Source organism: Corvus kubaryi, unplaced genomic scaffold, assembly GCF_017639235.1.
Source record: "Corvus kubaryi isolate FWS band 111438036 unplaced genomic scaffold, C.kubaryi_AGA036_p1.0 37354, whole genome shotgun sequence".
Classification (NCBI taxonomy): Eukaryota; Metazoa; Chordata; class Aves; order Passeriformes; family Corvidae; genus Corvus; species Corvus kubaryi.
This window is the reverse complement of record NW_024581116.1, coordinates 12,600,983-12,617,607: the sequence shown is the minus strand read 5'-3', so window position 1 is coordinate 12,617,607 and position 16,625 is coordinate 12,600,983. Positions and strand designations below refer to the sequence as shown.

Here is a 16,625-nt window from a genome sequence, read left to right as displayed (position 1 = left end):
CGCTGACTACAGGTCACGGAAAGGTGGCTAAAACTGAGGACCCCAGAGCTTTGGGAAACATGCACAGAGTGCAGGGGAAGTTTTGCTCCACATCGGCAACAGAAACTTTACGGTCTCTGCTTCTTTCTCAAAGACACCAGTACAAATCCAGATCAACTCAATGTCCTGACATAGGACAGAGATGCTCTGGAGTTGCTTCAGTCCCACTGAGAGCAAGATTTATGCCATACATTTATTCCCAAAATACAATATTGCTTCTTCTGGTTTCTGCCTGGAGAAAATCTTTTTGTGTCTTTCTGCAGCTCTGAATGACTTTATACATGATTATGCTTTGCATGTGATAAAACAAATGTTTTACAAACTCCTTAACGTTCCTGGCAGTATAGAAACACATCAGTGTACCACGGGGCAGGGGTATAAATAGCTGGATGTTCTTTCTGTGCAGCTGGTGCTTTGCTGTGTTTCACCAGGAGAGGGTAGAGTTTGGAAAGGACTCCTGGCAGCCTAGGCTCCCTATTGTGCTGGGAAACAGCAAAGGGAAAACAAGCACAAGTTTCTCCTCTGCGTGTTTGCACCGACTGACTATGTGCGAGAGTCAGCAGATGAACTCTGGAAGACAATAAACAGAAAACAGAAAGAGAAACAAAATTCAAAAGCAGCTTTCTAGGGAAATCTGTGGAATCGAAGGGAGAAGCCGCGGCAGTTCCCGTGGGCTCACTCCGCCGACTGTATCTCTGAGAACTGTCACTCTCTGCACGTTGCGTTAATCAGAGCTCAGGATTTATTTCTCTGCCGTGACTTCCAGGCTGTGAATAGATATCACTTTTAGAGAGAGAATGGGACCTGAAAAGACTCTCGAGCACTGAACAGAGTGGTGAGTTTTTTTAAATGGTTTCTTCTCTTTCCAGTCTGCTGGAGCTTTCTAACATCCTGCTTGCAGGCACAGCAGCCCGATGATTTGTCTTTTCCCTGCAGCTTGTTGCATTCCTCACCAGGCTTTCCTGACCACAGGTTTCTATCAGTAACCTTTCCCACCACGACTCCGGGTCAGTTTGGTGACATTTGTAACAGGGATGGCTCAGTGCTGATTTGCTTTCATGAGAGATTAAAACCACAAAGCTGTGAAACCAAACAACGGGCTAAAAAAATCAAACAAAGTCCAATACAATTAAAATGGCAGGTGACTCTAGGTTTCCAGATGTGGACACTGATGGATCAGAAAAAAGTGAAGAAATGGAGATTGTAGTCAATGTTGGTGGAGTAAGGCAGGTGTTCTACGGAGATAACCTGAATCAGTACCCAGAAACACGGCTGGCAGAGCTGGTCAATTGTTTATCAGGGGGGTACGATAGCATATTCTCCCTCTGTGATGACTATGATCCTGGAAAGAGAGAGTTTTACTTTGACAGAGATCCAGATGCTTTCAAATGCATTATTGATGTGTACTACTTTGGGGAAATTCACATGAAGAAAGGAATATGCCCCATATGTTTCAAGAATGAAATGGAATTTTGGAAAGTGGATCTGAAATTTTTGGATGACTGCTGCAAGGCTCACCTAAGTGAAAAAAAGGAGGAACTGGAAGAAATAGCCCGAAGGGTGCAACTCACTCTGGATGACTTGGGAGTAGATGCCTCAGAAAGTCGCTGGAAAAGGTGCCAAAAATGCATCTGGAAATTTCTGGAGAAGCCAGAATCGTCCTATCCAGCTAGAGTGATTGCTGTACTGTCCTTTCTGTTTATTTTGATCTCCTCTGTTGTGATGTGCGTGGGGACCATCCCGGACTTGCAGGTCGTAGATGCAGAGGGGAATCGTATGGAGCACCCGACCCTGGACAGCATCGAGACCGCCTGCATAGGCTGGTTTACCATGGAGTATGTGCTGAGGCTGATCTCCTCTCCCAACAAGCTCCACTTTGCCCTTTCTTTCATGAACATTGTCGATGTGCTAGCAATACTTCCTTTCTATGTCAGCCTGACCTTGACCCACCTGGGAGCCAAGCTGATGGAGCTGAGCAATGTCCAGCAGGCAGTCCAGGCACTGCGAATCATGAGGATTGCAAGGATTTTCAAGCTTGCACGGCATTCCTCAGGGCTCCAGACCCTAACCTATGCCCTGAAACGCAGCTTTAAGGAGCTTGGGCTGCTCCTCATGTACTTAGCTGTTGGAATCTTTGTCTTTTCTGCCCTAGGTTATACCATGGAGCAAAGTCACCCTGAAACTTTATTTAAAAGCATACCTCAGTCATTTTGGTGGGCAATCATTACCATGACCACAGTTGGATATGGAGACATTTACCCTAAAACAACACTAGGAAAACTGAATGCTGCCATCAGTTTTCTTTGTGGAGTGATAGCGATTGCCCTCCCCATCCATCCCATCATTAACAACTTTGTAAGGTATTACAACAAACAGAGAGTTTTAGAAACAGCTGCCAAACATGAATTGGAGCTGATGGAGCTAAACTCTGCTGAGGGGAAAGCCACAGGCTCCAGAAATGAACTAGAGGATTTTTCAAGGGAAGGCAAAGACGGTCCTTTTTATAGCAGCCGGATAAAAGTCTCCCACAGTGACACCTTTATTCATCTCCTGTCAGAAGAGAAACACTATAGGACCAGGCTTCAAAGCTGCAAATAAACTGTGAGCTGTTGTCAGCGCTAAGCTACAGATCAGGACAACCTGACAATCAACTACGGAAGGGACTCGCAGATCTGTCAGAGTTGGGAGGGAGCACTGCTTTGCTTTTCCAACATGAATATAAATTAACCCATGGCTTCTCCATCAACAGTTGGTAAGACTTTAACCCAAAATAAAACAGTAGGACTCCACTGAGATCAGACTGCTTATATCGAGTGTGTTCTGACAAAAACCACTTGTAACCATTTCAGAGACTGAAAAGTCCTTCCTGATCCGTAAATGTTCAATGACCCGAATGTGCAGCATTGACACATCAGAAATTTGTACCTGTGACAATAAAGAGCAGCATCACACAGATTGTGTCTTCCAGGCTCTCTTCAATGCCTTTGCAGCTAGGGGAACTGCTCCTTAAAAAATTAAAGCAGCCTCTCACTTGTGTTAGATTCAGGCTTACAGCAAAATGTTATGAGCAATTTGAGCCTAGAGATACTGAAAGTATCAGCATATACTGTGTGCAGAATATTAGAGTGAAAAAATGGCTTCATTTTGTAAAATGTACTTTGGGGTCAACTTTTTGGATAGGCTTCTGTTCCTCTTTCCAGAAAAAGTGTCATTTTCAATGGGACATGGAGCTATATTTTGGGCAGAGATGCAGAACAGAATCAATGTATTTTAAGGAGCAAATTTAAAAATATTTGTTCTAGCTATTAATTACAGCATGGTTTATATATGCAAGGATCTTTCAGGAAGGATTTATAATTAAGTAGCTTTTTAAAACTGTAAGTTAAATCATGGTATCTTTAATTCACTACTAAATCAAGGGAAGTTTATAGGGAAGTTAAATTGAGTACTTCTATATAAGAAGCTTTAACTCTTTGAAAATAAGTGCACAGAAAGTTTCAGTAAAAATAGTAAAATCTCCAATTGATTTCTGGTAAAAATACCTAGCTGAATAAACATATTATTATGTTATTTTTTAAAATAACTCATCCTTCCCCTACAATAACTGCATGACTTTGTAAATGGTAGTTTACAGAAGTAGTAGGCACTAATCAGTGTCTTCTTCATTAATTAATATGCTAATTAATCAACACCAGTGTGTATGCACTATCCTTTCCAAAAGCAAGTGCCATCTATGAAAGCTGATGTAAAAACTGTATGTGTAATAGGTCTGGTCTGTACCAGAGAAATCCACTGAAACCTGGAGTTGAAGGACAGGGGGGCACTGGCACACATAACATATATTTACCTACGTTAGAAGTAGGATCCCAAATGCTTAAAGGGCTAGAGTAGCTGTCCTTATTTGTTCCCTTTTGTGCTGAGCAGCCCCTTGCCCAGGTGAAATGCAGCAACATGAGACATGACCCATCCCTGGGCACTTCATGTCCAAGATCCCCCGGCAGGTCTTTGGGACTCTTCCTGGGATGTGGGCAAGCAGTGGGCCTGTGGCATTCACCCCACAGGAGCAGTGACTGGACGGGCACAGAGCTGAGGGATGGGCTCTATGCTCTTTTCTGGCACCTTGTTTGCCCCTGTCCCCTGGCAGAGGGGTATGTGTCTGCTGGTGGGGAATGCTCTGTCCTCCTGGGACAGGGAGCAGTGGTGCCATGTAGGGACCGGGCAGGTGTGCAGTGAAGGGCAGCTACTCCTCAGAACACCACCCACCCTGTACCTCTCCTAGCACGGAAATCAGCCCCTGCTTCCCTAGGTTGAAGGCCTTTCCCAGCATTACCCCTCACACGTCAAATTGCTCAACTCCAGAAACACCTACTTTGTATTCCAGCACCCCAGCCCTATGCCAGACCTAATGTCTTTTTCCCCAACCTGTTACCATGTCCTGCCTTACATACTTCCATCAAGTAAGATAATTCAAACAATCTCTAAATGTTTCTGTACCCGAATCCTTCCACCAGTATTTGTCCCAAATTCTCTCCCGCCTAAGACATACAGCCAATCCAAGTGCCTCCTCAGCCCAAGCATCCCTTCTCCCCCATCCTCCGCTCCACATCCCCGCTCTTACCCTTTAGAACTGCTCTCTTGCTCTGCCTCATCTGCTGAGACCTGCTCCTTGCTTGCCAAGAGCCTCAGCTCTTCTCCCTGGATGCCTGGCCAGGACCATAGCCGGCTCTCATCTGAGGGACAGGATCCTGTCCCTTGCACTGCTTAAGACATTCAGATCACAAGTATGGGCTGCAAACCATCAAAAACTGACTTGGCTGAGATGCTGAGGGTGGGAGAAGAAGGAAACTAACAAACCTGTCTGAGTCCAGCCTTATCTATCAGCAGGAATCTTAAATGCTCCTGACTTTGCTCGTGACATGCAGAGGGTAGCTGAGAGTGAATTAAGTTAGCAAAAGCATTTTCCTGAATGAGGAAAGCACTGTGTTAATGCTAAGTAATATGGTTTAGTACTGCAAGTGCTAAATCCTCACTGCCGTGCTTTGTGATTTATTTAACCTGACATTAAATAAAAAATAAGCCTCTTTTATCAGAAGTAAGTTTATGGGCTAATTTCTCCAATAAGTTATGCCTTTGAGCACTGGGCTCTGCCTTTGCTCTGTCAGTGTGGAAAGAGTTTTGAGACAACCTTGGTGCTGCTCTAGCCCAGACTGGTCTCAGAGTGTCTTGCTGCACTAGAGACCTTATTTGTTGCATTTGTTGCTGTAAGTTATATGTTCTTAAAAGGCTGTGGGTCGGCAGGATGGATTCCTGCCTATTTGCCTTTCTCATGGTGTGGAAACCCTGTAGGAGCAGGGGGAGACATGGGCAGTGGTGGAAGGACAGGGCAGGCTGGCAGCACATGGTGGGTGGGGCTGTAGAGGAGCAGGGGGTCTTGAACACATATAATCCTGATGGTGCAAAGCAAGAGGCTTCCTGGGTCCCTGGGGAGACACCTCCTGCAGATCAGGAAACTACCATAAACCACTGGCTTTGAAATCAGGGCTGGATGGAAGGCTCTGCTCCTTAAAGACTGGAGTGATTTAGGGGTTGTTTGTTTTCTATTGTTTTAATATTCTACACAACCCAGCAGAGCTGATTTTCCTTTATTACAAGTTAGTCTAAAAAAAGAGGAAGATTTAAAAATCTGGAAGTCGTGGGGGTGGAAGGGGAGGGTTAGAGCAGCCCCTTCTCAGACAGTAAGCAACACAATCCACAGGCTCTAGTGTCCCCACTCTTTGACATAGGACTTTCTCAAGTCCAAAGTTAGGACAAGCTCTCAAGTCTTTCCAAAGGGGAAACTGCACCATGCCTGTTGCAGGTTTCATTTCTGTGCTGTGGGTGAGGTGGGCACAGGCTGCACAACTCAACCCAGCAGTGCCTTCCCCACATCCAGCTCTTCCCAAGCACTTTGTGCACACTTTGGCTGAGCCTATGCAATTAAATCAATGAAAGCAAGGCATTCCCAGTGAGACCATCTCCAGACACATATGGGAAACTGTAGCACAACTGTCCCTCAGGGGAACCCTGTCCCTGCTATTTAACACCCTTCACCTGGGAACCAGGACTAGGATAGCCAGAATACATCCAAGTGCAGAAAAGCTGAACAAACCACTTGGGTCTCTCCTTACCCTTGCTGCACAAGGACTCTTCTTTGGACTCATAGGTGTATGAAGGAAAGGGGTCACTATTTGCATTAGAAATTGGGAGTCTGGGAAGAAAATGTGGTACTCTTCTATGGAAAGCCTATTGACCAGAGTTATGGAGAATAGAGAGAGATACTATAATTTTAGCTGATATACCTTCTCATACAGAAGTTCCTCAGTTCACCATGCAAGCAATTTCAGAGCACAGTGAGCAGATCAAACTGTCCTCTGGAGAAGTTATCCTGTGGGACAACTGCCCTTGCAGCCAGCCCTGGCTGCTTCTAGAAAACTTTGAATATTTAAAACAGCCTGTAATACTCAGAGTTATAACTTGAAGCAAAAAACTTTTAGTTCCTAACTAAAATCAATCACAGCTGTAAATTCAGGATTAATCCAGGTTTAACATCAAATAGCTGCCAGCAGAATCTGATTCAATAGCTTTAATTTAATAACACACCCAATGGTAGATTGGTGGCTATTGCTGAACTGTAGGTAAAATGAAGCCTGTTTCTAGCTTCCTGGACAGCATAAACAGTAGAACTCAATAGAGTGGAAATTGCTTCTAGAAGTGTGGGAGACAGCTGGAATATTTAGTGACACACAGCATTCGTCTTAGGGAAGTGATAGGTATTTAACATGTCAGCCCACGCCACGCTCTGGCTGGCATGTCACAGCCACCTTCACTTTGGAGACAGGCTTAGGTTCAGGTAGAAACAGCCATCAGCAGCTAGGGTTTTATTGCTGGACTGACACGTATATATGATTTGAAGGGGCTTTTAAAAAACCCCAACAAAATGATGGGAGATAGTAGAACACCACTATTTTCTGCTGACGTGCATGTAGGAGAGCTGCTCAACCCTGCAGGTGTGGCACTGCCACACAAGGTTAATTGACATGTTCTCTCTGGTCTGTGTATGGGTCGAGCAGAATGTGAACACGTGAAGGCAGAGGAGAGCTGAGGACCAGGCGTCACGGCCCATCTGTCCCTCGCTGTGTTAAGGGCACTCATCCCTTTTTGCAGGTGAAGCTGACAGTGATGCTGCTTCAGTAACCCTTTAGGCAGATTTCTTTTTGCCTAATGTACTATTTGAATGTACCTGATAAAAATGCTGAAGAGGAGAAACCAGGACTGTTTCAGTCTCAAGTGTTCTCTATATATGGATTTTTCAAGCAACTACCCAAAATGCTCACCTGAGACTGGATAAAAGAGTCACGAACAGGTATTTGTTGAAACAGAGCATTAAAGTAGGGGTTAAGGAATAGAAATTAACAATTAACTATACTAAAAGACACAAACCCACTGAGATTAGCTCAGCTGGTTAGAGCAGGGTGCTAATAATGCCAAGGTTGTGGGTTTGATCCCCATATGGGCTTTTCACTTAACAGCTGGACTTGATGATCCTTGTGGGTCCCTTCCAACTCGGAATATTTTGTGATTCTGTGAAAAAACCCCAAAACCTCTTCCAGCCACATTTGCATTGCCAGATATGCTCAAACAAATAGAACAGTGTCCCCTGTGAATTATTCTAGTCAGAAGTACTTCCTACCTCCTCCCTGTCAACACAGCCTTCGGTCCTATGTTCACCAAAAAATCTCTCAATTCCTTACTCACACAGGTAGAACAATTACTGGACACATGCACAGGAGAATGCACTTGCTACCCACCCAGGTTTCTGAGGAACTGGCCCACTCTCCATTCAACTGTTTTACCTAGACTGTCCATTTGGGAATATCAACATTTCCTTCCACACCAACTTTCACAAAACACTTTTCCTTTGAGATGGAGAGTCCTTAATGATGTGGGTAATAAGTTCTGCACTGCCTGGTGTAAACCAAACTTCACTGAGCATTGCAGGAACATAACACCACTGTGAAAGTCAACTCAGGACAATGTGTCTTAAATACATTTGCTTCAGCTGTAGATATCTCACTAAAACCAAAATTGGTTTCTCGTCCTGCAGTGAACCGTATTAGGCTTGAATTCAGTGGGAGCTTTGCCTGCCTTAGGAATTTTATAGGGAATGATGAAGCCAAGTGAGCCAGGCTAATGTACAAGGCAGGCTTGTGTAAATTGCTGAGAGGAAAATGGAAATGACGGAAAGGTCTGAGAGCTCCAGAAGAAGCTGAGCCATTTAATTGATTCTTTTCTTGTTGCTTTCATATGTAGGTGAGAAAGCTGCCAGGGTCTTAAAGTTGCTTTTTGTCTTCCCATGTAAAGGTAACCTTCAATATCTTTAAAACATGCTGACAGTCAAGTACTGCTAAATCATCCTGGTCAGTGAAAGATATATAATAGAAGCAGAAAGGAAGGGAAATCTTTAGAGGAGTCTAAGTAGAGAAGTTTCTTTAAAAATAAAATATCAAAATGGAAAGAAAGACTGAATGCTATGCTGTATATGTCAACAAAAATCCCCTTATTTTCTTATTTACGGATTTCATTGATAATGAGGCACGCTGGCATGCTTTGGGTTTTCAGTATGACATGCTGTGATTCCCTATTCTATAAAGAAGTAACCTGTACACTCCACAACAGTGAAATGCCTTAAAAATGGAAATTATCCATATTCATTAGAGTCTGTGCTAGAGCTCACAGGTTCTGTGTTAGGGCTCACAAAGCCATGGAGACCCAGGTAAGCAGTCACTGGACAAAGGCAGCAAATTGCTTGGTACTGCAAAGGGAAGTTTTCGTAAACCTTCTGCCAGGCTCAGTCTGTTTTACTGTGCAAGAGACAAACTGCAGCTTCAATTACTATAAGAGCATTACAGGGAATTTTTTGTCAGTAAGATGCACTCCACTGATCCCAGACAATGTTTCCGCTGCATTATTGTTACCAGCTTTACAAAGTCAATGTTTTCCAGGCTTACTAGCATAGTAAATAATGTCTATTTTACACAATATCCAGAATATGAAGTAGTTGTAACTAGCTATTGGTCTCTGTTGATTTTTTCTTATTATTACTTTTACAGCAAAAATGATACACCACAAATATTCTTCTCCATATTCACATAAAATATGCATGCATTGTCTTACACTGATTTTAACTACTCATATCCCTGAAGTCTCAGCTTGTTCATTGTCAGCCAGTAAAGAATTAACCCTTCTTATTTAGTCTATACCAGATTAATCACTATGAAATGCTACATGCCATTTTGGTTTCTTCCCTTGTTCTGTCAAGGTTACTCCATAATTGGACAGCTCTTCTCACTGGCGTGTTTTGTTTTCATTCACCTTCGTTTTTCATACCTTAATTTCAGTCTGCTACCCTTCAATGCTTTGTTTCATAAGATGGAAATGATTCATCTCTCTTGATGCTCACACCCCTGATGCATTTGTCAAATGACTCGTGTGGTCCCACTAGTGCAGCTCTCTGAAGGGTGTCAGTTCAGTGGGGCAGGCTTAGAACATGCCCAGGAGAGAAAATAAACTGCTGCAAAACTTCATTTGGACATGTTGTCCCCTCACCCCCAACCCCTGCATCAGAAGAAGACTGTCTCTAATACATGGAACACTCAGAAGATGCCAGGTCCATACACAGCAGCCCTGTCTGAATGCTCAGCCCTAGCTGAGTATTTTTGCACATGTTTAAATTCCCCTCTCTTTGAGAGGATTGAAACACTGGAGCATTTGGCTGGAAAGAGATTGCTTTAAACGTGCACTTACGTGCTTTGCTGATCAGAATGTGCTCATGTTAAACCTTACATGGCAAAAAAATGGATGTTTCTGAACTGCATCCAAGCAGGCACCAGCAATTTCTGCTCACGGCCACCAATCAGGCATCAGCACAATGGGACCTTGATTGGTCCTTACAGGGGCTGCTGCAATACAAATGGGAAAGATTTTCTGCTCATGAATAACAGATAAAGTGTCATCCTACTGCTTGAGAAGTGAAATATCTAGGAGACAGTCTGACCTTACATCCTCCTTACTTACTCACTTTGTAGAAACATTACTATTTAGAAGTCTGTTTTTGTACAATAAAAAAACCAAAAACCACCCTAATTCCATCACTGTTTAGCAGGCAAAACTCATACAGAGAGGAGATAAAACCTGCATCCTCCCCTGGGCTTTTGCTTGGGAATGGCCACTGGCCAGCTGAAGACCCCTTGCTTGTTTACATAGGAACAAATCACACTCTTGTCTGCCAGCAGGTCTATTTCTACTCGTTGTCACAGTAATAAATCAATTGTTGCTGCAAAACACAGCTCCTCTCCAACTCGTGGGGAATCTGCAAACTCTCTGCAGCCCAAATGTCAACCAATTGCTGGCTGGGCTTTCAGGCTGGAGTGGTGGTTATTGTTTGCCAGTTCCTTATTTGCATTGGAACAGTAAATTCCATTCGCAGAAGCCTTTACCGTTTGGACCCGTTTGCCTTAGAAAGAAACTAATTGCTGCCGTACAACATCATCCCTGCTGTGACTCACATAGGGCACATTTGTACTGCCTTGGCTGAAGGAGTGAACCTCAGCTGCCAGCTGGACTTCATCCTTGCACACTGGAGCTGTTATTGCCCTCCTCATGTTGGGGCTCTTACTGTCACAGCTGTTCACATGAGACCTGAGCAACTCGAAGATGCATTAAAGTGAGCTCTCCCATATCTGATTCAACTCGTCTGCACAGAGTGACTGCAGAATGTTTCTGAGTTGGAAAAGATGTAAAGAAGCTATAAAGATCTTCAGTGAGCATCTGGGGGCTGACAGGGGAGGGTGCATGAAGGCTTGGCTCAGAGCAGAGCTTGGCTCAGCCCCCTGAGAGTGGTCAGGAGAGGCATCCAATCCTCTCTACTTCCCCCCACTCATCTGACTGCCCTCTAAGAATTGGTTGGCAGTGAGTAGGTGGGTGGCAAAGGATGGTTGTGTCTGATATTCCACCAAAAGAGATCTGTCTTTTCCCACTCCCCATACAGAAAACACTATTGCCCAGAATTCCCTGAGGCTCAAAGTACAAGAGATATCATAAGAGGTAAGTAGGGAAGCCTAGGAGACTCAACATTTTTCCCTCAGCTAAACCTTAGGGATGCCGAAGTTTTTTTTGGAGGGGAATACATTTTTAATCACAGGGTTGTAGATAGCCCCAGCGTGACAACATTCAGGTCCATGACTGAGACTAGCACGTGTCAGTGCATGTGACAGTGACATTTGGCTTTTCTGGCTAAGCTGTCATAGGATAACCTGTGCCACCCTGAAAAGCTTGTGGCTCTTTAGCTTCGGGATTTTTAGAGGGAAAAAATAAAAAGCGCTGTTCAATGTGACTAAAGAAGCTGCAACCTCTTGTAAGTAAATAGCCTGTTTGCTGAAATCCCCACATTGCTTTGAGCCGCTTGATAGGTCACAAGATGTTCTGTCACATCCACCAAGGGAAATAAAATGAGACAACTGGATTCCGCTACATTTCTTACTGTTCTAGGGTAAATGAGATAATAGTGATGACATAGACATGGGGGAGAGGGAGATAATTTGCTGGTACACTGTCTTCTGGGCTGAGCTTTCTCATCCAAACTAGTACATTTTGTAGACTGAAAAATTTAATTTTGAGCAGCAAGGCAAAAACATTACGGTGCAGTCCAACACTGCTGATTCTTGGGCAGCCTGCAATTAGAAGTGGAGTGCAACAAAGTAATCTACAATCCCAGATTTCAACCTAATTCACTGCTACATCAATCCAAGACACAGGATGCAAAAAACCACAAAGGATCTTCTGTACAATGGTCCTCTGATGAGAACAAACCACTTCCAGCTGCAGGGGGAAGGCAAGGATCTTGGCAGTGGGCTGTAGGACTGGAAATGTGCCTTACAGTGAGGTTTTACCCAAGGACCCTTATCTACAACCTAGTGCTGCATCTTCTCGTCTCAGGGAATGTATGGGGCATTTCCCTGTGCTGCGCTATTGCTGTGTGAGAAAATGTTTCGTACAAGAAAATGAGATTTATTCCTGCTGAACAGTCAGTGAGGGAGGGTGATGGACATTTGGGATGCATGTCTCTAGGTATTGCTTCATTTATAAACAGAGACTGAAGTGAAAACAGCTTTTTCATCATTAATTTGGTTCCACTGCTTTCACTCCTGTTCAGACTGGACCATTGCTACAAATTAATGGGAAACAATGCTTACTCCAGTGAAAGATCATCAGCATTCAATTGCTCGCTTATCTGCCTCCTCTGATCAGGTGACAAAAGACACACACCATCACAGTAAGCCACGTCCTCTGGCAGTCAGGGGATCTTCCAACACTTTAGTATTTAATGACTCAAAAACCTGTCACGGTAAAGGCTGCAGGAATGAAAGGCTGCAGTCTGAAAGATCTGCCTTAAATAATGAAAAATTGGTTTTGGTTTTTTTTTTAGTCTGCCCAAGTAAAGGTTTAGAGATGGCTTGATCAAATACCAGCATAGCTAGGAAGTTCCAGGTAGCTGAGGAGTTGTTAATGTAACAGACAAAAGCATAAAGTGCTAAGTGTAGCACACTCTAAGTAGATGCACAATATCATAGCAAGGAATTATTTTACCGTGGAGGGAACTAATTCTGGATGGGTGGATTTTGCCACCTGGACTCTTGGGTACATAACATTTCAAAAGATGTGACTACTGAGAAGTCAGTCACTCAAATGTTAGTACCCAGTGTACCTGCGATGGTGAGGGTGTCCCTCCTGGCCTGGCATGAACGATGCATATTTCCCATAAGTGCTGTTCTGTATCTGCTGATCCCAGAGAGATGAAGAGCATCTCATGGGGTACTAAACTCCTAAACATCCTGAAGTGAATCAAACTGTCAGTGGATTTAGGCAGAGCAGAACTTTCAGGTGCCCTGTGCACTGGAATTTGTTTCCAGCTGAGACCGAAGTATCATTTACGTTGGAAGAAACCTTTGGAAATCCCCCAGTTCAATCCCCCTGCTCAAGAACAGCCAGGTGAAGCACGTTGTCCAGGACCAGGTCCAGACAGGGTGAGCTGTCTGAGACACCTGCAAGGGATGGCAAATACACTCTAGGGAACACATAAACCTTTCTGAAGTGCCTTCAGGAGGCCAAGAGAGGTGCTTCACAGCACCTGAACTGATAATAGATGTCTGTGTTTGGGCAAATGAATCCCAGCCTTTGTGTCTGCTTGAACATGGTTCCTGGAACTTTCAGCTGCCTGCTGGGCTCCATCATCAGCTTTGGGTAGATCTCCACTGACTCCAGAGGGATCTGAGAGTGTGCAGTGTCTTAATGATGACCTGAACCTTCACTTCTGCTGTCTGCTGTCTGCTTCCTGAGTTTGTAATCACATGGTGAGGTACAGAGCATTTTACTGAGGAAAAGCAAAGAGAATGGTCTTGTTTTACAAAAAAACCCCCATGCAGCTGAATAGTCTTCTGTCACAAAAGAATCACAGAATGAGTTTCTCCCTTGCTGCTTGGTTAGAAAAACATCTATCAGATATAAATAAAGGTACCTTAATCACATGGTATTAAGGATGGTTCCACAGTCTGTGACACAAGCATGATGGGATAAACTTTCAGGCTTCCCTGTTAGATCAGAGGGTGCCTGGATCTGGCTGCTGGGCCCCTACCTGTAAATCATAGAATCATTCAGTCTGGAAAAGACCTTTAACATCAAGTTCAACTGTAAACCTAGCATTACCAAATCCTGTCCTCAAATCATCAAGCTGCATTACCCAACATCTGCTTGTGATCTCAGATCAAAAGAGAACTTGTGCCAGTTGTGTCAGTAGAAAATGAGATAAAAATCAGCAGTGGGCCGTGTGTTCTGTCACTGGATCAGAAACAGCCAAGGGAGCAGAATGGTGGCTGCTCTTCAAAATGCAAGAGACACTCCAGCAGCTCCTGCAGCCTTGGCTCCTGCAGCCCACGACCTTTACAGATCAACCACTGCTCTGCGCAGCTCCTCGTCTTGTTCTCCCACCCTGAAATGCCTTCATGTCCAGGTTCCTGATCCCTCATGTAAATGGAGACAGCATTATAAACTGTGCTGTCATCTCCTATTCTGGAAATGTAAATTCAAGGGTCTTTCAACAATGGCTGGGAACAGTGTGGTTAATGTGTTCCAGCTGATGAGACTAGATCAAGCCAATCATAAACTTTTTTTCTTAGTCTGCAAGGAGATTTACCTTCCAGGTTTTAATATTGGTGGTGGAATGTAGAGTGGCATTTTCCTAAACTAACTCAGTAGCAAATTTTGGTCTGTTACAATACTCAAAGATTACTTCTAACTTCACAAATTTCTCAGCATTTTAACAGAAGTGTTGCCTTGCCTGGCTTCCTCTAGACAGCTTCTCATGCATATTCAATTTGAACAAACAAAACTCTGCGTAATGACTCTGATGTTATTGTCCTATGATTTCAAAAGGAGGGAAAATCACTTGGGATAGCTGATGATCACGGTCAGTATTCTGACTACAGACAAAATAACTAAATCATGTGATTTCACATACAGAATCATCTGAATAAAAATAAAAGGCTAACCACCCACACAACTCAATTAACAAACTATCAAGAAGTACTCTCATGTTTATTATTGCAATAAATCTGTAATTTAAATTCAGTGGCAAAATATTTGCAAACATTTACTCAATTACTGAATGCTCATTTTTTATCATAAGATGAATCAGATGAAGCTCAAGTAGTGCTGTAGCTCTGTGATGTTTAGTGCCACACATAAGTTTAGCATCATGTTCTTTAGTCCTCGCTGTGGCCTTGCATAGAAACTCTGTGACATCATCTCCTGTTTATTACAGATGGAGTGACAGAGACAGATTTTACCTCTGTCAAATTAGCATTAACACTTGGTTGTAGTCATGTCATGAACTTATCCCTCCATCAGACTGCCTGGTATGGTGTTATATTGCAGAAAAGATATCGTCATTGATGTGTTACTGGGAAGAACAGAAACATCAAAGCTGCAGTGCAGTTACTGGAGAACAAAATGAGTCTGATTCATCACCCTGAAAAATCCCATCTGAAACAAACGTCTTGAAAAGCAAGCACAGTTGCACTTTTTCAGCTGAGAACAATGAGAAAAGTCAGTGTGCATGAGAGACAGAGCATTTGCCACTTGTCCAGGCTTGATGGGAACATGAAAGGACATACTGCTAGTTAGCATGAAAGCAAAGAGAGAGGTGGGAATAGCACAGGATTTAGAAGGGCAATAGAGAGCAGAAGAATGAAAAGCAGTACAGAGACACTACAGAAGAAGGGAAGGGGTGAGAGACCTTTTACGTTTTTATTTAAATTCTGTCTTCTTACAAAGCTCCATTTTCCAATTTCCTTTGAGTGACTTAAATTCAATATGATGAAAGTCCTTTTAGTACTTTTAGCACTGCCAGTCATTTGCTAACAAAAATTGAGTGGGAGCAGTGATGGTGCATGTGTGTGTGTGTATGTTTGCAGATACACATATATATGAATGAATACAGTAAGTCTTGCAGGATTGAGGAAAAATATTTTTAAGTACTTTCAGAAAAGTTTGCTATATTTGTAACAGAAGAATAATTTAATAATTACAGTTACCATTGAGTATATCTATAAACTAACACGTATTTACATGTTTCTCCTTTGAATTTATGTCCAAAATATTTTTTCTATTACTAGTTACTTTCTGTATGGTGCTGAAAATATGTATTGGCACAGTGTCGCCCATTGACAATCCAGAGGCTGGCAACTATGAAGCTATGAAGTCAACTCCTTAATGAGCTTCAATCTATTCCCATATCCCTATTTACCCATTTGCCTCAGAATGAAATGGCCATTCTGTTATTCCACAACCTGCACAGACTGGAGTCATTTAACTGGAAAAAATCCAGCACAGAAAGATATTACATGTTCATGAAAATTTATGGCTCTATGTTCCGTCCCTTTAATTTCCAGCTGGTAATTCTTGTTAGTGAGTCCTACAGAAAAGTCTCAACAAAACTGAAAACATGAATAATTGCAATGAAATAAAACCATTGTATTATTCTCACTGATACACTGTTCTTCTGTGGTTACTTATGATGGGTACCTGCAAGAAAACCAAGGAAATTGCAATAAGGTTGTGCCTTATGAATTAAAAGAGTATTTTTGTACAGGACATGGTGAAAAAGCATTCTTCCATTCTAACATATTTCCTAATACTTCAGGAACTTAAACACATGGTTTAATTGCTACCAAGTAATCTAAGGTCAGGGATGACATTATAAATCACTATGATAAATGCCTCTTCTTTAAAACATCTGTGAGATAACAACTGACATGGTTTCTGATCTTAAAGTTAAGCAAATGAGAAAAGGGTTAAATGCTTTTAAAGATTTGTGAAATAAATGTAGAGGAACCTCTGTACATTTATTTAATTGATTATAAAAGTATCTATCAATGCCAAGTGCTCTGAAGTGCATGGACGTAATGCTAAGGAAGAGGTGGACATAAGCATTA

The 16,625-nt window shown here is 42.8% G+C and overlaps 1 protein-coding gene across 1 annotated transcript; it reads left to right on the top strand.

Moving 5' to 3' along the window:
* The first annotated feature begins 451 nt into the window (after positions 1-451).
* On the top strand, positions 452-2,994 carry KCNF1 (potassium voltage-gated channel modifier subfamily F member 1). The gene is made up of 2 exons (XM_042033008.1): positions 452-874; positions 976-2,994. Exon 2 carries the CDS (start codon positions 1,174-1,176, stop codon positions 2,635-2,637), a length of 1,464 nt encoding a protein of 487 aa, XP_041888942.1. The 5' UTR covers positions 452-874; positions 976-1,173; the 3' UTR covers positions 2,638-2,994.
* The last annotated feature ends 13,631 nt before the right edge of the window (positions 2,995-16,625 follow it).